Consider the following 27,655-nt stretch of genomic DNA (forward strand, 5'->3'; position numbering starts at 1 on the left):
TAAAGGAAGTAATTGTTCTTCCCGATAGGTGGGGAGAAATATTTTACATAATATTAGTAGCCTGAAGAGATTTAATGAATACATACCAATAAAAGAGTTTCTGCTCAATAAAAAAGCTTCTTTTCATCTCACCAATAGATGTCTCTAGTGAAGTTCTAGTGATTCAAGAACAATGTTTCAAAATTGGTTCATATATATAGAACTTTTAAGAATTTGAGTAGTGTGGTTGTCAATAATGGGGACAATTGGTGAATGTTACACGTGTGTAAAGTGATTACGTAAACCAGCCTTTGACGGTCGTCAGCCCCGTAAATGACCAGACTACCATATTCTTCTTTATCTTTGATGAGATCTTAAAAAATAATATGATATAATGGAAGTCTAGAATACAGGTTCTCAAACAAATCTAGCACCTTTCGTTCATATATTTCGTCGATTCATAAAACAATTTTTCCATCTATTTATATTTGTTTCACTTTCAAATAGCAGTATTTTCCTTCACATTAAGTTCTTTCACCAACGTCATCATATTTTCCACTCTTTTCTCGGATCTTTAGGGTAGGACATCTGATCGCCATGCCATTATATGATTAATGATCATGGTAACACCACGTCTTTCTGATGCACTATTTGAGTTAAGGTGGGGTTAAAAAAAAGAAGAAATAGTTTACTTACCGTGTACTGTATTGGACATACACAACTCGGACTTAATCCACAATAATTTCCAGAATGTAAAGCGTGGACGTCAATAAACGTCTCATGCCCGTAGTTTGATCTGATATAAGCAACAGAGCTTTCTCCAATATGAAGGTCTACATAACTCCAAACATCAGCATACAGAAATTTTGAGGACATTTCTGAAATACAAAAAAGCGAAAAAAAGGCATCTATTTTTTATTTTTTCTTCCTTACTTCAAAATTATAACCTGTGTAGCAAGACTCATATATCTTTTCGATTGTTGAAGTTCAAAAACTTCATACATAAAATAAAAAAAATATATATAATATTACAAATGGCCGGATACAAAATTGGATATACAGTCTGTTTTATTGAAATTTTGTGAAATAAAGCTTTATTCTTTTGAAAAATATTCCGTTAATATTTTTAAAAAAAATTATGTGTTATTAAATAATTATTAAGTGTTAAAAAATAATTACACACCCAGTCACGAGTTTCTGTGACTCTTTAATTTTTTTTTAACAAAATTGACCCCGACGATAGTTTTCTTTCTTTTAAAATATAGGTTAACAAATATCAAAAATATGTAATTATTATGTGTTCTTACCTTTGATATAATGTTTCAATAATTTTATATTATTTCTTATTTCTTGTGCTTTTTGATAAATTTGAGTTTTTGAGTCATCGACAGTATTCATTCCATAAGTCAATTTTTCCTCTAAATTTACATTATTAACTAAATTTCTGCTTATAATATCGCCGACAATTGTCACTGGAGCTTCAAATACCTAATAAAAGTCACAAAACCTTTGTTTTATAACAATTTGATTAAATAAAACTTGTCCGTATCAATACTACCTTAAATAATTACGTCTTTTCAATTATTTCTAGTTCAGCCTTACATTTTTTTGTTATTTTTTTTTAATTTTGTCTAAAATTTAAATTAAAAATAAATTAAAAAGAAATGTATTTGTATTTTTAAAATTTACAAACATACTTCAATTTCTTACTATTTCTGTGATCCAAAGCGACCCATTATTAGAACTAGATATCAAATTGAGGTAGAGTGGGTTCGAACCGAGAAACTCTGACTCAAGAGTCCGCAACCACGGGACCACAATCCGACAATTCTTTCTGATATCTCAATTTTTAAATTCTGTGGTATAACAATTTTCTACCAATTTATCTGGGGGTACGCATTTCAATGGCGTTCACACTAGTTTCATTCTTGTTTTGCCGATTTCATGTTTCATGGGATATTTTTATTTGAAACCACTTAATGCAAATCACTTTTTACTTTATTCCCTGTATTCACCCTCTCTCAATATTTTTATCCACATTTCCATCCCTTGAGAATATACTTCCTAGATATATAAATTCTTACACTTGTTTCAGGCATTCATCTTATCTGCTAATCTTGCATTCTGTTACATCTTTCTCTCTTTCAAATCCGATGCTCTTCCCTTCCGCAGAAAAGCCTTTTAAATATGGACGTTATGGTTTATTCCTTAAAATTATTTTTTTACCAAATCTCCTGAAAAATGTACATCATCTGACGAATGAAGGCTGTTTTTCAGGATGTTTTCCACACTATAACCATTAATCTCTTGAATGTCAACGGAGCCATCCACAAAAACATCCTCGGTGAATGTTTTGTCCCCATAAATGTGGATATCTTCTCCTTCCTTGTCAATGACCATGTTATCCACTGGCATTGAATTGACCGATAGTGTGTTGAGGTCATCTAGAAAATAAAAATAAATTCAACAAAAAAATAAATGATACCATTACTAACTAAAACTAAACAACATGCCGCTTATCCACAAAGGGGGGGGGGGAAAGAAATAATAGAACGCCCCACTAATTTGTCTTTGCAAAAAATCTTCGCCTCTTCCACATTCATGCATCTTCTGATGCATACCCGCCAGTTATTCCGACTCCTGGCCTAACCTGAAGTATTTGAAATACTTGATCATACCAAGTTTTGCCCGATTTTAATCTACTTGTATTACAATCCACATTCGCCCTATAAATTTGTTTTACTTTTCTTTCTTCTTTCATTCGATTTCCATGCCCAAACTATCAGAGCACATCATTTTTAATTATATAATTATTATCATCTACATATTAATATAATTGATAAAATGTTTCAGAATCGTTTTGATAATCTTGCTTGTCTTTTTTGGACAATTTATTTAATAAATATTTAAAGTTAATATTTCGAGCCATGGTTTTGTGTACAAAAATATTAAAATACCAGTGTAGTGCATGAAAATTCTGATTTATTTTTAAAACGCACAAAATATTGGGTTTTTAAATTATCACTATTCAATTTCGGCTTACTAAAGCTTACCTATTTCGACGTTTTCAAATGATGTTTCCGAATATACATGTTGTTCGGGTCCTCTCAGTTTTATAGAATTATGTAGGTCATATTTCAATTCAACTCCGTTCACTTTATCTACAATTAAGTTTTCATTCACTGTAAGGGTGTTAAAGTACGCTTCTTTTATTGAACGAGTATCCGACACTACAGCCAAGTCTTCCACAGATACTCCGTGGATTCTATTAGGAACCTAAAAAGGTAAAATTTATATAGAAATTTAAGTTAAATTATGCAATAATTAAAGAAAACACTTCGTTTTTTACCACTTGAGTTTTATTAAAGACTACATGTTTCAGAAGTTAAACTTCCATCATTCAGGTCTGTATAATAACTAAAATATAAAATATAAAATTTTTCTATAAATAAGGAGAGTGGAGTATAAAACGAAGTGTTTTCTTTAATTATTGTAACATGTCTTACCACAAAGTTAATGCCGAAACAATAAATAAAATAAATTATGCAAACTGAAATTAATGAAATTTATGTTAACAAAAATTATATGTTAGAAATGGATACAAAATCCATATCTAACATATAATTATATCAAATCATGTCTAAAATCTTAACCATAACTTACATGTTATTATTATTTTATTACAATACTTAAACTCATTAAATTCATTTATCAGAAAATTAAATAAAATCATCGTTTACCACTCCTGCCTTGTAGTGTATATGACATATTATTTTGTCAAGCCTTACACCATTTTTATGATGTCAGAACGATGAAACCCGGTTGCTGGTCAAATAAAATCAGTGTGGAAAAAATTACATTGTTGTTATTTTACTATATGAATAAAAAGCTTTAAGTTCAACTGTCTAATTGATATAGCGCTATTTTTACAAAATATTGTCTTTAAGGTTCTATATTTTTCCTTTTTAACTATTACTTAGTTTTGATAAAGAAGCGGTTAGCTTCGAAACCGGTTGACATTATAATTAAGTTATAATAAAATATTTATAGTGATTTTAAAACAAAGTTACATTTTAATTATAATTACAAAATTAATTAAAATACACATAGTTCTGATTCATGAACTGTACTGTACAGAAAAAACGAAAAAATACATTGCTTATACGAAGAAGGTTTTGAATGAAATATGCACTTTGTGAATATAATAAAATTTCAATTATATCTTTAAAAACGTTTAAGTACTCAATTTTCACATAACCAGGGCTAAGATAGGTAATATTAAAGCTTATTTAATATTCAAGTTTACAAAGATTTCTTTCAACGGCCTTATGTATTTGTAAAAAAACTTTAAAACTCCTTGTACTCCTTGAACTATTTTCTTTTGGCTTTGAAATAAAATATTTAATATTTTTTTTAAATCTGCTTGAATTACTATCGTAATCAAATTTCATAAATTTTTTGTTGATCAATATGTATAAATTAAGGTTTTTGTAAGTAAGATGTTTTAAAAAAATCTTGTAAAATGGAAAGCTTTCATCTTGAAAATTTATTCGTTATAAATACATATTCCAAGTCAGATTTTTCACTGAAGATTATTTATTCTTCAAGATAGAAATTCACATCTTTAAATATGTGTATGTGGCATCAGTAGGCGTGGATTTGAGGTTTTTGATCTTTGACTCGATGACCCGGAAGAAATTGCTTACTCCATAGAGACGAGTATAGACGCTTTTGTTGAAAAAGTAAGTATATATTTAAAAATCTTTATATTCAAATCAACTGATCTCATGCGTGTGGATTGTATTGATATAAGTAATCTTAACACTTTCGCGTCGGGTATAAATTGTGTTTAAATTACTACCAAGACCGGCAGTTTAACACATCTGCATAAAATTGCATTGTTTTTGAAAAATGGTGATAAATTTTAAACTAGTACAAATTTTACAACAAAAATTTCAGAGATATTTCTTTAAAATAGTACTAAAATTAATTTAACACACTATTTTTACAGAGGCTCTCAATCTGTGTTCCTTGTAAACATACCATATACAGAGCTACGTGTTATTTTATTCTGGTTAGTAATATCTTTTGAGTGGCATATCGCTCACTCCTTTCAAGAACGTCATAAATAAAAAAAACTTGATTTTTCAGGAGAACGTTTTTAAAGCTATAAAATATAATGCAATATATTAAAAATAAATATCAAGCCACTTGTTAAACTTTTTACTGTGCAGCAAATCTTTTTAGGTAAAACCTGAAGGTTTTTTTTCCATTTTAAAAATATTTTGTATGTTTAAAAAACTAATTGAACACTACATTTTCTTCACAATTCAAAAACAACACTTTCTGCCCTGTAGCGGGTAAATATTAAGTTAAAATATGCCTCTTTTGCTGGAATCCAGTACATTTTCTGGGCATTCCCAAAACATGCACAACTGAAAATTGACGATTTTTGATTTATGACGTTCTTGAAAGGAGTGAGCGATATGTAGTCAAAATTCTCGGTAGAGGTTGTGACTAGAGAGGTTTTTATATAGATCAATAAAAAACTTAAGGAAACTCAACTAAAGAAATCAATAAATAAGTAAAAGTCAAAATAAAGCTAATCGTTTCCGGTATTTTCTTTGAGACTGTCTGAACGACGAAGCGAAGGTCCAAATGTGAAAATCCTTGCAATCAGTCTTCGTAACATTATATTTCCAAAAAATAGACACTTGTATAATACCACTTGTTGAGTTTTATTTCATTACACACGACTTGTTTTGAAAACTACAGATGGTTTCATCTACAGGTGAAAAGTACAAGTAAGGTTTTACTTTTCGCCTGTAGATGAAAACGTTAATAGTTTTCGTAACAAGTCATGTGTAATGAAATTAAACTGATAAAGTGGCATTATACAAGTGTTTATCAGAATCAACATGTCATTCCACAAAGTAAATGCCGAATCAATAAATAACATAACATTATATTTCGTCATTGATTTTTTATGATTTAAATAAATTATTTTATATTAGAAAAGAAAATTGAAACACTTATTTGGATACATTAAAACATTTTTATTCGGATTGTTTTACCTTGTACATAAAATAAGAGGGTGTAAGAAAAATCATTAGTGGAATCATAAATCGTGTATAGTTTTCTCTATAAATTACATGTTACAGATTTCTACAAATTAGGCCCAACTTCAATTAATAATTGTAAGAAAGGAATCCGTAAATCAAGTCAATACATATTGTTGTGAAAATACTTGATAAATTGATAGTGAAATTTAGGGTATCCACAACTAAAACGAAAAAAGAAAATGAGTATTTATTTAAAACTTATGTTTATTTTATTTTAAATATTGAAAGTATTAACTTTGTGGATGATAGTGATATATCATTTTGAAAAATAAAGAGACTTTGTTTTTTATTTCTCAAAATAATAAACAACATTTATTTATTTATTTAAATTTCATATGCAGAAAATTAAATGTTCATTAACGGTCTTATTGCTAAAAAGCAATATCATCCAACCAGCAAAATTTATATTTTAAGTAAGCTTTTTTAGTTGAAGCTAGAATTCATAATTTGTCTTTTGTTTGGCGACGATGCTGTTCTTTTTGCTGAAAGCAGAGAAGACCTACAGGCGTTGGATAAAAGTGTATGATATATGCAAGGAAAGGGATTTGCTGATGAATGTTGGCAATTCAAAATTGTCGTTTTCGAAAAAGATGAAACTAGATCTGATTTCATATTCTTGGGGAGTATGTTTTCTAGTCATGGAAAGATGGATAAAGATTAAGAAAGGAGAGTGAATGCTGGGAACGGAGTAAATGGTGCACGAAAACTTATCGGGCAGTACACAAAGGAGTCCTTGTTCCAACCCTAATGTATGGAAGTTAAGTAAGGAATTGGCAAAAGAAGGATAAAAGTAAACTGAATGCAGTCAAAATGCGATCTCTTAGACAATTGGGCGGAAAAAACGATGTGAAATAGATGTTCAAATGGTCACATGAGGAAAGAATTAAAAGCAGATATTAACACTATCGATAAATTAAAAAAAGGTGTTTAGAGATTATGTAGACATGTGATTCAAATGAGTGAGGAAGGTACAGTTAATCAAAATTATGAAGCGACTGTGATTGGTAATAGATACTTGATCACGTCGAGTTTTCTTCGATCTTCTTCTGCTCATTAAACTAATGAATACATATCTCAAATCTTTTAAATCATCCGCACGTTTGATGTTAGAATACGTACCTAATGCAATCATTTGCAAACGATGTACGATTATTTGATGATAAAAACAAAAGAAAAAAGTTTCTCAATATTTTTTATGTTAATTTATGAGAAATATTAAACACTACGTACCAAAATCAATAATTTGCAAACGATCTATTTGATGACAAAAAAAGTTTTTTTTTTCAATATTTATGAGAAATATAAAACAATAACTAGATACCGAAAGCAATAATTTTCAATAATTTGTCCGCCTCCGTAGTGTAATGGTCAGCACGCTCGGCTACCGTTCTGGAGGTCCCGGGTTCGATTCCCAAGGGGGGTAAAATAAATATTAGTGATTTTTTCACTGACATATTTATTCAAAATTACCATGGACTGGTACCTGAAGCGGAGGGCTGATCACCTTTCCTTCATGTATAAACGATCAAGATAATACTGCGTTTATATGACACAGTGCCCTATGCATCATTTGGGTGCGGATAAGGGTTTTATATATAATATATATTTGATGACAAAAACAAAAGGGAAAAAGTTTGGAAATATTCGTGGCAAATGTAACACAATACCTAGGTACTTTTAATAGATTGGTTTGTAAATCCCGAAAACCGAATTTAAATTAATGATTTCTTTACATTTGGAAATTGTATTCTACAAAGGTCGCCTTTGCTAACCAAACAAGGGTCCAATTAACGATCCTTATTTTCAACCCTTTCGGTGGAGGGTAAAATAAACCTATTTATGTATAATATGAATTATCCTTTGGGTACCCTTAGCAGAAACACGATATTTATGATGAATGGACTCGATGACATTAAACGAATGGCTCGGCGACCTGAGATATCTTGTATTACGAAATTAAACCAGAAATGATATACTACATATTGTATAACTGTGCCAAAGGTCAGTAGAAAATAATTGTACATGAACATGAGTTATGTTTTAGTAATAAACGATATTTGAGAAGTAAGATCACGGGGCTAGTTTGAATGTATCTTACTTAATATGGGACTATCGTAAAATATAATTTTTTTTAAATATATCATACATAAAAAAATGTGCACTAAAGGCATTTTGTAACATGTTTTTGAGAATTTAATATAAAATACGAACCTAAAACATCGGTAAAAAACAGAAAATGATACATGCTTGTTTTCACTACATTCTTTAAATGTGTTGCCTTAGTGCTCTCCATAGATTGGATGTCCATCGTAAGTTTTACAAATATTCTGTTAGATTTGATACAGGTTTTATAAGAAAAATATATCTTTTACTATATTTTCAGTATGCCTAAATACGTGTTCAAAAATCTGGATTATTTCCGCTTAGGAGTTATTTTTTACATTGAACACCTCAAAATAAATGAGGAAGAATATGGAAGTCTGGGCATTTACAGCGCTTACGACCGTCATAGACTTGGTTAAGTGATCATTTTACACACGTGTAATATTCAAATTTTTTGAACTCCTATATTTATTGATCAAACTCATGACACAATGTATGTGAGTTAATGTTGGAATAGCGATTTTTTTTAATAAGCAAAGTCTATTTCTATTTGTTTGCAATGTCCCTAGTATATCACAATCCCGTGCCATTTTTGTCTATCATTTATTTTTTGGGATAACTTAACGTCCATGTGACTCTGATAGTTGGTGGCTACGGCTTATGCAATACCTCTTATCATGTTCTTACTTAGGAACCAAGTTTAAAAGTTTTATTCTAGGTGTTTTCCTGTAGTGAAAAAGTTTACTTTTAACGATAAAAGGTAAAATAAATTCACGTTATTCTTGATTAAAAAAATCTCGTTAAAGGCGTGAGTTTATACAATTCAATGAATGATTCTAAGTTAGCAGTAAAGTTACCTTGGAGTCTGATTTTGCTTGTGAGTTATGTATATAGGTTTTCAGTTTATTTCTTTTTTAAAAAATGTTTAAAAACGCGAGTATTCCTTTCGTATGCTAGATGTTATTTTGATGGATATAAAAAATTGGAATTTGGGCTGACGGTAGTGCTTTCAGTTGAAAATTAGTATATAAGTATAAAGCTTTTTCCATGTTTACATGTTAAAGTGATAAGTACCTACTTACTCTCAAAAAAATTTAAGCAAATCTGCGAATAAAATAATATTGACCAAATATTATGGTAAAATATTTGACATTTTCAACAGTTTTTTCTGAAATAATTCATTCCGGTCGGAACTGTTTTTGAGTCTCAATTTTTCACAGTCATCCGGAGAAGATTTGTGTAAAATAATTCAGATAGGTTATTATATATCCTAGATTAAATTCATATACTTGAGATCAGCCTGAAAACATGATTTTCAATTTTTTTTCTGCTTATAATTTGACCAGTTATTTTATTAAGTGTGCCTAAATACTTGTTCTTAAATCTAAATTATTTCCAGGAAGTGTTATTTAAAAAAAAAAACAAAATATGAGCACGAAGATGAGGAAATTCAACTTACATGCAGCTTATCGATGTTTATACTTCCTGTGAATATTTTTTCTCCGTATATATCAACATCTTCATAATTTCTAGCTAATGTGGTGTTGAGATGCAGAATTTCCATACCGTTTACTTTTCCAGTTTCTAGATTCAAGATGTCGGCCTCTTCCGCTAATAAGTTGTTTTTAAACATTTTATTCCCAGCAACAACCTGTAAAGAAAAAACAGTTTAAAAAAAACAATGTTAGTCTATCACACAAATCATTTACACGTTTATAAAAAAGCACTATTTAAATTAGAAAAATAATTTTACTGTAGAACTCGTTACAGTATATTTAATTTAATTATTTCATCAAAATTTTGAATTTAACATACGTAAAAAAGTACTAATATATTTTACTGTGTAATTAACAGTTTGAAGAATACATACAAAGTAACTGATTAACTAATTAACTCAATAACTTAAGCATTCGAACCACCACACCGCTTCCCCGGTAGAGATAGGTAGAGAGAATAGAACGCATCACCAATCTGACTTTGTAAACAATCTTTATCCCTTCCACATTCATGCATCTCCTCATACATACCCGTTGACTCCTGATCTGCCACATGTACCTTAACACATTCGCCTCATTAATATGTGTATTTACACACACACACACACATACACACACACACACACACACACACACACACACACACACACACACACACACACACACACACACACACACACACACACAGTGTAATTGTAATTTGAATTTTTATTTAATTTTAAAATTTAATTTACTTTGCTTAAAAAAAAAATAATAATTGTAAAACGAGTTCCCTCTCTAAATACAAGAATCTTCTTTATTAGAGAGGTAGAAACGTTATATTTGAAATGTATTCTATATTTTCCAACTATTTTGTATTATTTAAATCTGTATTGTGTAAAAAAAAACAATATGTATTTTTTTAAATATTCACACATTTTTTTAGTAAATGTAGTAGGGATATCGAGCTCTCGAACCCTGAATATCAAGTATCGTAGTGAAATGTTGTAACCACTACGTCATCCACGAAAATGGACACAATTAATTAAAATGATTAATAATAATTTCTAATATTATCAGACTAAATTCGGTAGCGGAAAGTGCATTTTGTATTTCAGCATATTATCACCACCGTTCGTTAATTGACGTTTAGCATCGCTAGTTGACTTGAGTATAATCTGCAATATGAATGGCAGTTATTGAACGCAAGTAAGGGAAGCTGGGTCATAAAATTACCGTACCGCTCGAAAATCTATTGGTTGCTCATAATGTGTCAATGTAGATTTATTAATTTTGTATGCGACAGTTTGACGTTTTTCGCGACGCGGAAAGGAGTTTTCAAATATCATTTAATGTCACACTTAACGTATTTATAAAATTCAGATAGAATTAAACTACCGTACCTTATGAATAAAACGTAACTTTATTTTTACAATTCAAAATCAATTTTGTTTTAAAGTCATCATAAATACTTTACAATGATTAAAGAAAACACTTGTTTTTTACCACTTGAGTTTTATTATAGACTAGATGTTTCAAAAGTTAAACTTCCATCATTCAGGTCTGTATAATAACTAAAATATAAATTATAAAATTGTTCTATAAATAAGGAGAGATGAAAGTAAAGGGAAAATGTTAGTCAAGGGGCGGAGTTTGAAAACAAAAGAAAAATGGAAAGCAACGGTGAAGAATTTTGAAACAATATATATTATTTAATTAATTATTATTAGAATTTAGGTTTTTTTGGATTTCTAAATTTTCAAGATAATTCATAATTTGGCCTTTATATGGAACAAGGTGTAATAATTTTAATTAAAATTATTCAAAATTCTTCAACGTTGCTTTCCATTTTTCCTTTGTTTTCAAACTCCGCCTCTTGACTAACCCTTTCCCTTTACTTTCCCGTCTCCTTATTTATAGAACAATTTTATATTTTATATTTTAGTTATTATAAAGACCTGAATGATGGAAGTTTAACTTCTAAAACATGTAGTCTATAATAAAACTCAAGTGGTAAAAAACGAAGTGTTTTCTTTAATCATTGTAACATGTCTTACCACAAAGTTAATGCCGAAACAATAAATAAAATATAAATACTTTATTTTAACATTACTATGTCTACCGGTTTCAAAGCAAACTGCTTACTTTTCAAGACTGAGTCTTTTATACATAGTGATTTCAAAACAAAGTTTTATTTTAATCATAAAATGGAATTGACGTCAAAATTGACGCTGCAAATTCTTTCAACCTTCATTACGTAATTCTAAATTTGATTAAATTTTTTTTAAAATTAGCTTACACACAGCTTAGCCACACTATTCTGTCTTTGAAAATATTCCGAGCCTCTTCCACATTCATATATTCCCCCCATTATGAAAGTGGCCAGACTCCTGATTTGACCAATTTCAAGTGTTTTTAATACTTGATCATGTCAAGTTTTCCGCGATCATCCTCTACTCCTATTTTTAACTACATCACCTCAAAATTTATTTTACTAAACTTTCCTCACTCATGCGTTTCATATATCCAAACCATCTCAAAACACCCTTTTTAATTGTATAGATAAAACTTATCTCAGCCCTGGATTATTTCCTTATTTCACCATTCGAACATCTACCCATTTTACCGCACATTCGTTTGAGAGATCACATACCAAGTGCATTCATTCTGCCTTCATCGTTCTTTTGCTTCCAGTTTTCACTTACGCTACGCATAACATTGAATACATCATTAAATAACTAGCTTTGAGATGAAATTGTAATTTTTTATACATTTCCATATTTATATGTACATGCGTAATTACGATTTTCAAAGGATTTGTGAATTCACTGTGTGTTCCTAAGCTAGGATACACTTCCTTTGATGAAAGGAATTGTGATGAAATGTATCCTATTCCATGTTTACATACATTCTACCCTTGTCAAGATGCATGGATTTATGTATATGCTGTTGCCAAACAATGCTTCCATTGCGCACATCACTAGAGGGACATAACTCTTAGTTATATATACTTAGAAAATATAACAAAAATAAACAGAAATGGCTACTGTGTGTAAATACTTTACTCAGTTTAGCAAGCTTTTTTGTTAAAACAGTTAGAAACTTAACCGCAAGACAAAAAGTACGTATTGTTAAATATTCTACATATTTTTTCTTGAACGTTTTTGACAGATACTCTGTGGCAAATTTTATAAAACTCTATAGAATAAAACTAGAACTTTGTTTTAAACCAATTTTATTTTTGTTTCGACAAGAATCTTGTCTTCAGGGATAGACAGATACTTTGAGGTCAAATACACGTTAAAAACCAAAAACTTGTTTTATTTTATTAATCTGACATGTTTTAATATCGAAAATTTTAACGTTTGCAAATATTTGATAATGTTATGTATATTTCAAGACATAAGTATATTAATAAAATATGTTTATTTTTTACAAAACAAACATATTTTTGCCTCAAAATAATTAAATAAACCACATCATTTTATATATTTCTTTTACTTCGTGAATTCCGATATTTATGTTATTTAAATTTCTTGTGCAAGAATTTTAATATACATCTTTAGCAAATATTGTATTTGATTATGATGTATGCATCGAAACACATGTTTTATTCGATTTTTAAAAATAATTAGTGGTATTTGGAATTATTTTTTACAAAAAGAAGATGAAATAAAAGAAAAAAAACTTTTTCTATAACATTAAGAAAGGTGTGTGAAGGTGGTGAATAAGCGAAGAAAGAACAGCAAAACAAAATCATGTGGCTAATGTTAGTAAAATAAAATAAAATAGAGGAAGAAGAAGACTGAGAAAATCTTGGATAGATCAAGTGTTTCAAATACTTGAAAGTGGTCAGGTCAGGTCAGGAGTCTAAATATCAGGCGAAGATTGTTTGCAAAGACATATTGGTGTGGCGTTCTATTCTCTCTGCCTACCCCTGCAGAAAAGCAGCGCGATAGTTAGTTGGTTTAGTTTATTTACAACAGTAGATTTTTTGTAAGATACTATTTAAATGTAACCGTGGTAATATTCTTTTTTCTAAGAAAAAAATCCTTAATAATAGTAGATTTGGAATGTTTATCTAAATTATACAATTCAGATTTTTTTGTTTTTACCTCATAGAGTTTTTTCAGGACTATCCCTGAAATTTCCCGAGATAAGAGCGCCGTGTTATTCCTTTAATATGAAAATCTACAGGTGAAGATGTTACCTCTTTTGCCTTTTAAATGGGTCACTTTCAATTCAGACGAGCAATATGATATTAGGCAGGAAAATAGGCGAATTCTTGCTATTTCCTTTACTGGGTAAAAAAATGCTTAAAAAAAATCGCCTCTTAAAAGAATCGGATGTAAAGAAATGTTTTTTTTTTCAGATTACCTTTGACGATAAGCTTACATTTTTTTAATGAAGACATGATTACAAAAAAATATGAAACAATCATACCTCTGAGACTCATACCTAATTTGAATGTCGCGTTTGTAGCTCTACAAATTGAGGTATTTGGTATGTTTCTCTAGTTCAGAAATGGATAGTGCTCTAGTTAATGTTTTAACTTTACTTTAAAATATTTTGATTTTTACCCAATTGTACCAAGCATCTTTGTTTATTTAAATACACGAATTCTTCACTGTGCCCTAAATGGCGGAAGTTTATTATATTATAAGGTATTCATTGAATTTAATAAACAAATTTACTTTTTACATTAATGTTTATAAAATAATTTGAAGGAAAGGGTCAAACTGCTATATTTAAACTGATGATTTAAATCCATCAGGGGTCATCAATAGCCCGCAACTTTATATTCTTCAAACCCAGGTTATTACGTTACATTTAACGTAGGTAATTACATTTTATTAATAAATACCGTATTTGTTTTGAAAAAAAAGTTTATCTTAGATATTAATATATGGTTATGAAAAGATAAGAGTCATTGAAGAACAAGGAGATAACAAAATATAAAAAATATTTGTTCACCAATTTTCGATATATATTCACGAGTGTGACGACACGTGTGGGTTCTCGCGCAGCCGATCGAATACTTACTTTGCATGTTTGAGAGTACACCTTTAAGCAAAAATTGTACGGGCACACATATATGCACACACACGTTCACATACAAATATACACACACGCGCACACAAACACACACACATACACAGATATATTTAAATATTTACTTTATTCATTATTGTCTAATTCTAAATATTTGTAATGTTATGTGTGTGATTATAATCCGGGATTCGGATCTCACATACTAATATAAGAGTTTCTGCTTAATAAAAAGCTTCTTTACATCTCACCAATAGATGTCTCTAGTGAAGTTTTAGTGATTCATGAACAAGGTTTCTAAATTGGTTCATATATATAGAACTTCCAAGAATTTGAGTAGTGTGGTTGTCAATAATGGGTAGAATTGGTGAATGTTACACGTGTGTAAAGTGATCACTCAAACCAGCCTATGACGGTCGTAAGCCCCGTAAATGCCCAGACTTCCATATTCTTCTTCATCTTTGATGAGATGTCAAAAAATAATTTGTAATGTTTATTTATTTTTAGTGTGATCTGTTCAGATTAATGATTTAGAGACAACTGTTCCAATTTTAATTGTGGTAAAGAAATATTAGAACGCGATGGTAGAGTATAATTGGATATTTAAAAAAAAATAAACATTTTGTTTGCTTATTATATATTCCTCAAGAACTAGGAAGTAAATAGCTATTGAAATTTATCCTAAGCGATAAAATGCACTATAGTAAGTCACGCGAAACGATTTATATTTTTCCGCTTAAGAGGAGCTCTGAGACTGGTAAACCTTTTTTACAGGCGGGTTATTACTTTCCATTAGTTGCATTATCCTGTACTCCCGGAGAACAGAAACCAGCAGGAGATACAATTTAAGTTTTATTAAATAGTGCTGCATAAACAGTAATGGACCACTTTATGGAAACTAACCACGCAAGGTACAATGTAATCAGGAAAAGTAATTACGCTGTTGCCAGCGTGGAATTGGATGCTCATTGATTTCAATTAAAAAGAAAAATGCCAGGGATGCCGTGGCATTTACTTTTTGATCTTCGAGACATTTAATTAACCATTAGAGTGATGAGAATTGATATATCGACTTGAGTATACTTTGCTTTATCGACGAAAGCGCAGTTGAATTTTGGCGGCCAGGTGTAGGATAGGTTGCAGCGTGTGCGTTTTTAATTTTCAGATTCATCAAAAATATTTGAAAAACAAAAAAAAATAAAATGTTTAATGTTTGTAAGAACCTATAGTTTTTGCTCGTACGATGTCGGTTTCATCTAAAAGTGATGTTTAAAGCGATTATCTAACATTGCAACTGAAAGTATTGAGAGTGACGATATTCGAAAATTTACTTTTTGTTTTAACTCCCAGAACAAGCTGAATTTAGAGGACCTTAATATATTTTGTTGATTGATAACTCTTTTGTTATATATTTGATTTATTTTTAATTAAAAAATAATCTGTTTTTTTAAAAAGGTTTGCCATCTTATTTAAGTAGCTTGATATGTTTTCCGCCAATACCAGAAAAATACTAAAATTGGTCAATATTTGAGAAAAATATTGTTGATTTTGTATACACTTGACAAAATGACAATTTTTACAAAAAACAGTTTTTTTTTAAATTTCAGTATAAGTTATAAGAAATAAATTCAGCACTAAAATCGTTTTAATGTAAGTTCTTTTTCTACGCCAAATTTTATTTTATCGGTCAATCTTCAAATGTAGTAAAAGTTTTTTATTATTATTTTATATTCATTTTAAATCATTTTATTTTACAGAGGTGATTCCAACGGAGTAAATAATGTATTTTTAATATTTTTAAACAAGTAAATAACGAAAAAAAATGTTTTTTTTTCATCAATCCAGTGTAAACTGGATTAAATGAAAGTTATCAATCAAACCAGTTTATATTAGGTCAAAAGCTTTGTGAATACCAAGACTTCTTTAATCCCATATCAATAAAATTTTCATATATACAAAAATGTTACAAATATGTTGAAAAGCAATTTTGTAACATATCATTTTTTTTTAACTGGCGTAAAATTAAAAGCATTATTTCTGTGATATTTTTTATTATTATTTTCAAACAGATTTCAGAAATTAGATTATCAAACGGTTATTGTCTAAACTAACAAGAGCAGAGCTTCGAAACGCTGAAGAAAGTAGAGGAAATGATACGGTAAACAGTGAAAAAACATAATAAGTAGTAAAGGAAGATGATTGAGAGAATTTCACGTTTAGTTTCAAGATAATTTTAAACGTAACGAAAAACTAGCGATTCAAGCGACCAAGAAATGTTACAGGGAACGAGGAGCATCATACATAGTTACATGGACAAGCAGTTGCTAACAGGAAATGTGCTAGTACTCTGAAAAGTTCAAACGCTTTTTTCTCACTGAAAGTCTGTTTTCACGTGATACTGTTATAACCTTTCCACGCAAACTGGTTCATATTGTTACTACTATTTTTTAAAAGAACTTTTGTCGTTGTTGACACTAGTTATTATGAATTCATATGAGTCTCTTTCTTTATCGCCATTGTACTCGTAAAAAACGCTTTCACTTTAAAGGACTTTGAAATAAATTTAATCTTTTAATGAAATAAACTCTTATTTTAAAAATTAAAGTTTAAAAAAATTCAAGTAAATTTAAAATTTAAAATTAAAGCTCAGTTTAGATAAGTGTATTTCGTTTTTTTTACTTAATAAAGGTACATTAATTACAAAAAATGAAATTCAATTTATTCATTTACCTTAAAGTATTTGATATTTACTCTTACCTGTGGTAAAGGAACATATCTTTTGACTGAATCCTCGTTAATATAATTAATATCAATATCGATTGAATTAATCGATCCTTCAACTTCATTTGCAGTTACATTTCTGATGAAAAATACCTGAAAATAAGTACATTAAAGTACATTAAAATAATTAAAATTTAACTTATTTTTTTTTACATTTAATATAGGTAGCCATTCGTTTTTTTTGTGTGGGTATGCAAGTACTAGTTAATAAAAAAAAATACTGCACTGATGTCCGCCTACATAGTGTAATTAATAGTCAGCAAGCTCGGCTACTGCACAATTTGTCCCGGGTTCGATTCCCAGGGGGAGGGGTCAAAAAAATGAGTTATTATTTCACTATAATATTTATTTAATGTTACCGTGGACTGGTACCTGAAGCGGACGGCTGATCACCTTTTCATCATGTGTTGACAATCAAGATAACACTGCGTTTATATGATGCAGTGCCCTATGCACCATCGGGTGCGGATAAGGGTTTGAAGATGAATAAGATAGGTTTGAACCACACGATTAATCACTTTTCATTAATATATGGTAAGTAACATTTAATATATCATGACGTCAATGCAAAGCAATGTCGAATGCACCATTTGATCCAGAAAAGAGTTAAAAAAGTTGATTTCCTGATGAAAATACTACTACTACGACTCCAGACCCTTATGCACCCGATGGTATATATGGCACTGCATCAAATCGACGCAATATTTATTCGATCGTTTAATGTATGAAGGCAAGTTGATCAGTTCTGCGTTTGTGGGTACAAGTCCAGGGAAATATTAAATAAATATGAAAGTGAAAATATGCGTTTTTTGTGTCATGTGAGAGGATGGTGTCAATTGCAAATAATCAAGAAATCACAGATTGCTAAATGCTCGTTGAAATGGTGACACTTCTCGAAAATACTTTTCTCTTTTGTATTTAAGATGTTAAGTAATGTTTCACATGCAATGGAAGATTGGTCGTGCCCAAAAGCACATAAAAATTTGTTTTAAACATAAATTCAACTAAAACTAAGTGAATAGTCTCTCTTTGAATACGTATAAACCGTCTCCATGCTATTGTCGCGTGTCGCAAAATTATTTAATAACCAAGCCTTTTGTTCCTGCCTCGGAGTTTTGCTAATATCGTATTATGTAAACATGTTTTCGTAAGTGCTCCGGTCATCAAAAGTCCATTTCCACCTTAAAAGCTAGTTTTGCGTGCCAAGCCATTAGATGTGTAGGAAAAACCACATTCTCGGCAAGTAAGGACATTTGAGGGGGAAATTTGTAAAAATAATTGGCGTAAGGCTCTCAGAGAAAACTGGTATGAAATAAAAAGGATACAATGAATGTTGACGTATTAAGCTGGGAGTATACCACATATTCACAGCTAAATACGCCCTTGAGGTAGTATTTTACGAAAATGGCTACATAAATTATTTTTATTTTCAAATTTTTTTCTACTAGATAAAAAGCTTCTTTCGTCTCATCAATAGATGCCCCTAGAGAAATTCTAGTGATTCAAGCACTATGTTTCGAAATTAAACCATTTATATGGAAGTTCCAAGAATTTCATTAGTTTGGTTGTCAATCGTGAGTAGTATTGGTGAATGTTACACGTGTGTAAAGTGATCGCTTAAACCACCCTATGACGATCGTAAGTCCCGTAAATACCCGGAATTCCATATTCTTCTTCATCTTTGTTGAGATGTGAAAAAATTAAAAACATTTTATTTTATTCAATACAAAAAAGGATATAACATGATTGATTAAAATAAATAACAGTAAGTACACTTATTATTTTTTGACATCTCATCAAAGATGAAGAAGAATATGGAAGTCTGGGCATTTACAGGGCTGACGACCGTCATCGGCTGGTTTAAGTGGCCACTTTACACACGTGTAACATTCACCAATTCTACCCATTATTGACAACCACACTACTCAAATTCTTGGAAGTTATAATATGAATAATATGAAAATTACTCCTGCAATTGGAGATAATCCAGATTTTGTGAACAAGTATTTGGACACACTCAAAATGTTGTAAGTATACTTAAAGTAAAATGAAGTATGGGGAAATTTAATCACTAGAAAATATGTATCTCGTTATTATATTTTGTATTTTAAAAGCTTTGTTAACATTGTTATATGGTAATATAACAGTTTCCTAATCATTTAATCACTTTGTGTAATACCACTTACTAACACTACTTCACGACTTTTCCTCGTTATGAGAGGTGCTCGTTATGAGATATTCCTCTGTAATAACTTCTTGCATTTATTTTAATTGGCAGTGACATGTATATTGATGTATAGTTTTTAAATGTCAATTCACAGTAAAATCGGCATACAATTTTTTGTTTCACATTTTCAATAAATTAGTTTAAAAAAATGCTTTGTAAGAGTAGGTCTGTCAAGGAGCTTAGATGCTTCTGTATCAGATCTGGGAATGCGGTGGGACAGCTTTCTGTACTTACTTCTGAGTCGATAAAAGCTTCCTTTCCTCGCAATACAGCCTTCTCGAACAGCCTTGACCAGTCGCCACCGGGTTCTGCCCAATAAACTGACCCCTCGACGTGAACTTGATTCCAACTTGTACGGGGAAGTTCACGGAGTGTATTTATAACTTGTTCGAGGTCACACGGGATTCCCAGATTAAGGTCAGTATCCCGAAGTGCCAACTCATCGAACGATACGTTGGAATTGATTATAATTTCAGGATCTCGTATGTCAATAAACTGCTGGCAATCTATTTCGTTAATTGCCTTGGACTCTAGATTATCTGAAAGAAAAACATCGCAAGGACTCCGATTATTATTTTATTTTTAATCGTGAGGTAAAGCGAGCAAACCTCCAAGGTTTATATGGTATAAATATTATATGAAATTTTATAAGAAAAAATGACACAATATGAATGATTCAAAGAAATAACTCTATTAACAACATTTTGAGTGTGTCCAAATATTTGTTCACGAATCAGGATTATTTCCAATTATAGGATTTATTTAGCTTATTATTTTTTGATATCTCAATACAGATGAAGAAGAATGTGGAAGTCTGGGCATTTGAGGGGCTTATGACCGTCATAGGCTGGTTTCATCCAGATTTGTGAACAAGTATTTGGACATACTCCAAATATTGTAAATAAAATAACTGGTCAAATCATAAGCTAAAATAATAAAATGAAATGGATATTTTCTAACGTTTCTCATATATATATAAATATAATCCAGTATTCGAACCTCACCTACAAATGAAAGGGTTTCTGCTCAATAAAAGATTATTTCATCTCACCAATAGATGTGTATAGTGTTATTCTAGTGATTCAAGTGTTTCATAGTGTTTCGAATTTGAACAATATAAATACATGTTCCAAGAATTTGAGTAGTGTGGTTGTCAATCATGGGTAGAATTGGTGAATGTAACACGAGTGTAAAGTGATTACTTAAACCAGCCTATGACAGTCGTAAATAAAATGGTCGTTAATAACCTGCCCCGTAAATGCCCAGACACCCATAAGTTTCTTCATATATTTAACTCCCGTAATTAGAGATAATCCAGATTTTGTGAACAAGTATTTGGACACACTCAAAATATTGTATTTACATTAAATTTATAAAACAGCCTATGATCGTAAGATCGGGTCGTAAGCTTGGTAAAGACCCAGACTTCCATATTCTTCTACACCTATCTTGATATGTCGATAAAAATTAATCGTTTATTCCGATGATAAGTTCGATTCCCATGGAAACAATTCTTTAACTTTCATGGGAAATGTTGAGTAAGGCGTGTTCCGTTATGGGAAGCAGTCTTCCATATTTCAGGATCCCGCCCACTAACCGGAAGTAAAAGTTGTAAATCGGTATTATTTTATGATACCCGGAAATGATTGGTACCGGGTGTTTCGAGAGATTGCGCCAAAGCGATCGGGATCGTTTTAGCTAATAACTGATTTTAGAGAGAGGTTTTTAACACAAATAACTTGATTAATTATGAAACAATTCTTGGAAATGTGTGTAATATTTTATAATTTTTTTATTGAATTGGGTTTTAACCGTTTAACTGCTGAAATTTTTCTTTAAAGTATGCTCAAATTGTTGAAAATTTACAACATTTTGAGTGTATCCAAATACTTGTTCACAAATCTGGATTATCTCCAATTATAGGAGTATTATTAATATTATTTTTTCACATCTCCTCAAAGATGAAGAAGAATTTGGAATCGCCAACCCCGTAAATGCTCAGACTTATATACCATATTCTTCTTCATCTTTGTTAAGATGTCAAAAAATAATATGTTGAATATTTGTTTGCAAAAATGGTTCATTTCAAATGAAGTGGATTGAAGGGAGATGAAAAAAAGTTTTTACATTTTTTTTTTAATGTTTTGTCGGTATTTCGACGCCGAAGAACTTCAGTATATGGATGTTTTTTAAAGTATACAAGAGTCAATATATTACTTCTCAGCAGTCAAATGGTTAAGTGAATATCAAACTAAATTCTAATTATGTAAAATGAGCATAAGATAAGAATATAGGATAAATGCCATATATAACTCACTAAAAATTAATAAATTAAGTAGTTCATCCATTTTTTGTGAAAATTCTACAAGTTTGAATGGTGGGGTTGTCAATCATGGGTAGAAAGATGAATGTAACACTATATAAAGTGATCACTGAAACTAGCCTTTGACAGGTCGTAAGCTCTGTAAATATCCAGACATTTATATTATTCTTCATATTTATTGTGATGTTAATATAACTAAGATTCAAGTAGAGAAACCCAGATTTGTTAGAAAAGATTTAGAATTTATTATTAGATTAAAACCAATATTTTTAGCTTTTCCACTTTTTTATTTGACCAGCGACCGGGTTTCGTCGTTGCCGACATCATCAGACTGGTGATGAACAGTCTAATGATGTCGGCAACGACGAAACCCAGTCGCTGGTCAAATAAAAAAGTGGAAAAGCTAAAAATATTGGTTTTAATCTAATAATAAATTAAAAATGCAATTCCATCACGAAGTGTCAGTGGATAATATAAATCTATTAAAAAAGATTTGGACACACAAAAAATAATGTGAATTATTTCTAAACTATTCTTACTCTACAATTTACAGTAAATTTCCTTATAATGTATTGATAGGTACTACGTTATCGGAGGGCACATTATACAATTTTAAATTTCATTGTCATTTCCGATAGTAAAAATAAAATACAATTTTTTAACCCCCTATAACGTTTCGTCCGGTACCTTTCCTAACGTTATAAAGGGGTGAACTGTATATTCAAGGCACTAATATTCCGGTTTTTCATTTTATTGCTTAAAATATAACTTTGTTTTAAAATCAATATGAAACTTATCATACTTGTATTTATAACATCGACTTGTTTTGAAGCCAACAGCTTCTTCTTTAAGACTAATTAAACATGTGTTGTTTATTTGTCACGGAAATTAAGCTCTTAATTAACGCAAAAGTTATAAAAACTTAATTAGTTATAAAATTACTTCTCTTGGTATCAATGAAACATATTCAACGTTCTAAGTGAATGACCATGTTACATACATTACTTTATAATATTTTAATTGTGGGTTGATGTTTTGAGGAATCTCTATTGATATTCAATTCATACATTTTATCACTTCAAATGAAAGATTCCTACTTTTAAAATGAATATTGTAGAAATTACCACACTCAAATAAAAGTGTAGCACTCTGTGATACAAAAACATCGTTAAAATTGATAACCATGATCTATAAAGATAATATCCATTTTATAAATGTCTCAAATTCACGCGAAACATTTATCGTTTTTATACAAATAAAGATAGAAGTCTGAGTATTACGACTTAGCATTTAGCAATTTTAAGTGATCATTTTATACACTTGTGTCACGTTTATTTACCGTTCTGCCCATTATAGATCATCCAACATGGTGTGTCATCTGTTGGGTGAATAATCCCAATGAATTGAACGATATAATAAACAACATTTTAAGTGTGTTCAAATACTTCTTCACAAATCTGGATTATCTCTAATTAAAGAAATTATTTTTCATATTATTTTTTGACATCTCATCAAAGATGAAGAAGAATAATTCTTTGTTGAGATGTAAAAAAATAACATGAAAAATAACTCCAATGATTGGAGATAATTTAGATTTGTGAACAAGCATTTGGACACACTCAAAATGTTGTAAATAAATTATTTGGTCAAATTAAAAGCTTAAATCATAAAAATGAAAATGATATTTTCTGGCGTTTCTTATGTGTGTGATTATAATCCAGGATTCGGACCTCACATACTGGTATAAGAGTTTCTGCTCAATAAAAAGCTTCATTTCATTTCAACAAAAGATGTCTCTAGTGAAGTTCTAGTGATTCAATAAAAATGTTTCTGAATTAGTTCATACATATAGAACTTTCCAGAATTCGAGTAGTGCGGTTGTCAATAATGGGGAGAATTGGTAATTGTTACACGTGTGTAAAGTTATCACTTAAACCAGCCTATGACGGTCGTCAGCCCCGTAAATGCACAGACTTCCATATTCTTCTTCATCTTTGATGAGATGTCAAAAAAATATGAACCATATAATAATGAAAAATGTATTGTTAAAATACGAAACCCGGTCGCTGGTCGCATAAAATTTACGTTGAAAAAATTCAAAATGCAGTCTCACCAAGAAATGTTAGTACAAAACTTAAATCTAATAAAATAGGGTTTTTAAATTCTGCATACATTTCTTCAAAACTGCTTGCACTAAGCGCTGTTATGGGTTGTTTGAATATTAAGAATTTCTGGTTTTTCAATTGAATGGGTTCAATATTGATCGATTCTGAACAATTTCAGACGCGACAATTTTTGATATTCTTACAGAAGAGTTAACTCAGTTCAAAGTATCATCGCGAACAATGAGCCAAGTTGCCGATTCATAGAAGGCTTGATAGTATAATAGAGCTTCACTCACTTTTGACAGCATTGTGTGTGAGAGAGACTATTTGACTTTAGAGATGTGAGGGCTTTAGAGCTTATAGAGTCGGATTAAGTTTGAAAACTCAATTATATTAAATCCTTCATTCTTTTTTGACATCTCAACATAGATGAAGAAGAAAATGAAAGTCTGGGCATTTTACGACGCTAACGACTTTCATAGAGTGGTTTAAGTGATCACTTTACACACGTGTTATATTTACCAACTATACCCATGGTTGACACTACACAAATTCTTGGAAGTTCGAAATATATACATATATATATATATATATATATATATATATATATATATATATATATATATATATATATATATATATATATATATATATATATATATATATATATATATATATATATATATATATATATATATATATATATATATATATATATATATATATATATATATATATATATATATATATATATATATATATATATATATATATATATATATATATATATATATATATATATATATACATATATATATATATGTATATATATCCAATTTCGAAAGATTGTACTTGAATTTTCACTAGAGACATCTATTGGTGAGATGAAGAAGCTGCTTGTGTTGAGCAGAAACTCTTTTATTCGTATGTGATGTCCGAATCCTGGATTATAATCACATTAATGAGAAATGCCAATAAATATCCTTTTCATTTTATTATTTTAGCTTTTAATATGCGAGTGTGTCTGCAAAAAAATGCTTTAAAAATATACCGATGTCGATGTCACTTTTCATCTTCTTTTATAGTTATATATTCCGCTGATATATTTTGCAGCTACCAGGAGTTCATGTATTGCAGAGGGCATGTTTAACTGATAGACTTTTCTATTGTTAGAGAGCATCAAAAGTTCCTCGAACTAAGAACGTAAAGGCGCCGCGAGGTTTCAGTTCCACAAAGCTTTTTTGCTACGATGCTGGAGGAAAACCTTTGATATATTATGAGGCCATATTTTCAATTTAAGTTTCAACATTATTTATTTATTTTGAAATAAAACAAACATTTTTTTGATGCAAAGAAAAAATACAAACTGACTAAAAAACCAATTGAATAAATACGTAATTTTTTTTAATTTTTGTATTTTTAAAACTTTTATTCTCACTAAATAGTAACTAACTAGCAAACCATCACGCCACACAACACGCCATACTACTCTGTCTTTGAAAACAATATTTGCCTCTTCCACATTCATGCTTTCGTCTCCTTATTCAACCGCCTTAGCTGCCTATTATTCCGGCTCCTGACCTGACCACTTTAAAATATTTGACATACTTAAACACGCAGTTTTCCTCGATCATACGCTGCCCCAATTTTCAACTACTTTTGCCTTATATTTTTTTTAAATGTTCTTTCTTGACTCATTCCTTTCATATGTCCTAACTGTCTTCACACCGTTCTTAATTTTATTGATTTATTTATCTCTGCTTTGTATTCTTTTTTATTTAACCATATGAACATCAAGATACATCTTTTTATAGGTACATCATTTGTCTAGAAGATCTGCATTCAGTCAAGTATCATCTTTTTTTTTGCCAAATATATAATTTAATTATTTACTTATTGAAGCTAACAAAGCTTTATAAAGCTTATTTAAGCTTATAAGCTAATAAAAATGAAAGTGATATTTTCTGGCGTTTCTCATGTACGAGTATGTGATTATAATCCAGGATTCGGACCTCACATACTAATAAAAGAGTTCCTGCTCAATAAAAAGTTTCTTTTCACCTCACCAATAGATGTCTCTAGTGAAGTTCTAGTGATTCAAGAACAATGTTTCTAAATTGGTTCATGTATATAGAACTTTCAAGAATTTGAGTAGTGTGGTTGTCAATAATGGGTAGAATTGGTGAATGTTACACGTGTATAAAGTGATCGCTTAAACCAGTCTATGACGGTCGTCAGCCCTGTAAATGCCCAGACTTCCATATTCTTCTTCATCTTTGATGAGATGTAAAAAATAATATATCTTTACATTTAGATTTTTGGATTTGGAAATTTGTAAAAGTAAACTAATTTTGTTTTTTTTTTGTTTCAGGTAAGCGACATCAAAATTTCTTTACATTTTAGATTACAATGTTTGGAGAATCGAACGAGTATTTGAGTAAGTGATTTATTTATTTATTGTAAAACGTAAATTAATACTAAATTAAATAATTTAAATTAATAATTTATAATAAAATCTGATTACAAACAAACCACGATAATAGTTGAATGCGTAAACGTAAACATTAATATTATGGTTTTGGTACTTTTTACAACCAGTTACAGTAAACTCTTTGATAATCATACTCTGGGATGGATATTTATTTATTTCTGAAAGTGACAGAAAAAGTATTTCAAAAATAAAAGTGGTTATAATCAAAGTTTAATTTTTAAATGATAAAGATTTTTAAAAAAATGGCACAAAACAAAAGCAAAAATCATTGAAAAAATAATTTGTTCATGAAAAAAATGTGTTTTTTAATTTTTTTATTTTTTAAATGCATGTCATATAATGTTTTGATTTTATTGAATTTTTGGCAAAATTTTAAACTCAAATTGAAAAATTAGGACAGGATTTGTGAATGTAGTAACGATGTAATATAGCTGTAAGAAAACTTTAATTTCCTATTGAAAACCACACGAGGATTGTAAAGAACTCACTGGTGCACTTTCTTGAGATAAAATGGGGTTGTAATACATAGCTTTATATAAATCTTTAAATCCTATTCCAAGTAAATTTACTTTTGGTATTTTTAACGGATTCTTAGTGGAAAATGATTTTTTCTTTTTTGACAATTGGAGCTCTGTTTTTTAAAAGCTGTGTGCTCTAATAGTTGAAAAAAGAAAAGGTTATATCGCTCACTCCTTTCAAGAACGTCATAAATCAAAAATCGTCAATTTTCAGTTGTGCATGTTTTCGGAATGCCCAGAAAATGTACTATATCCCACCAAAAGAGGCATATTTTTAACTTAATATTTACCCACTACAGGGCAAAAAGTGTTTTTTTTGCATGTTTAATATTTAAAAAAAAATATATTAAATAATTTTCAAATGGTGAAAAAACCTTCAGGTTTTACCTAAAATAATATGTTGCACAGTAAAAAGTTTAATAAGTGGCTTGATATTTATTTTTAATACATTCTAATATATTTTTAAACTTTAAAAACGTTCT

At 29.8% G+C, this 27,655-nt stretch overlaps 2 protein-coding genes across 2 annotated transcripts in view; one reads left to right on the forward strand and one right to left on the reverse strand.

The window, feature by feature from the left end:
* Nucleotides 1–27,655, forward strand: part of LOC148313636 (dopamine D2-like receptor) — a 487,962-nt gene that overhangs the window by 197,711 nt on the left and 262,596 nt on the right. The window lies entirely within an intron of this gene.
* fs(1)M3 (female sterile (1) M3) overlaps nucleotides 1–27,655 on the reverse strand; it is a 65,695-nt gene that overhangs the window by 15,424 nt on the left and 22,616 nt on the right. Inside the window, exons 13-19 of the mRNA XM_088260470.1 lie at nucleotides 19,971–20,275; nucleotides 17,486–17,602; nucleotides 9,664–9,855; nucleotides 3,033–3,255; nucleotides 2,206–2,423; nucleotides 1,287–1,467; nucleotides 676–857 (exon numbers count right to left, since the gene is read on the reverse strand). Of these exons, the coding sequence (XP_088116596.1) occupies nucleotides 676–857; nucleotides 1,287–1,467; nucleotides 2,206–2,423; nucleotides 3,033–3,255; nucleotides 9,664–9,855; nucleotides 17,486–17,602; nucleotides 19,971–20,275 (1,418 nt within the window). The remainder of the gene's footprint in view (nucleotides 1–675; nucleotides 858–1,286; nucleotides 1,468–2,205; nucleotides 2,424–3,032; nucleotides 3,256–9,663; nucleotides 9,856–17,485; nucleotides 17,603–19,970; nucleotides 20,276–27,655) is intronic.

This window comes from Brachycentrus maculatus, unplaced genomic scaffold (genome assembly GCF_059751285.1).
Source record: "Brachycentrus maculatus isolate JH-2025_06_01 unplaced genomic scaffold, ASM5975128v1 h1tg000007l, whole genome shotgun sequence".
NCBI classification, from domain to species: Eukaryota; Metazoa; Arthropoda; class Insecta; order Trichoptera; family Brachycentridae; genus Brachycentrus; species Brachycentrus maculatus.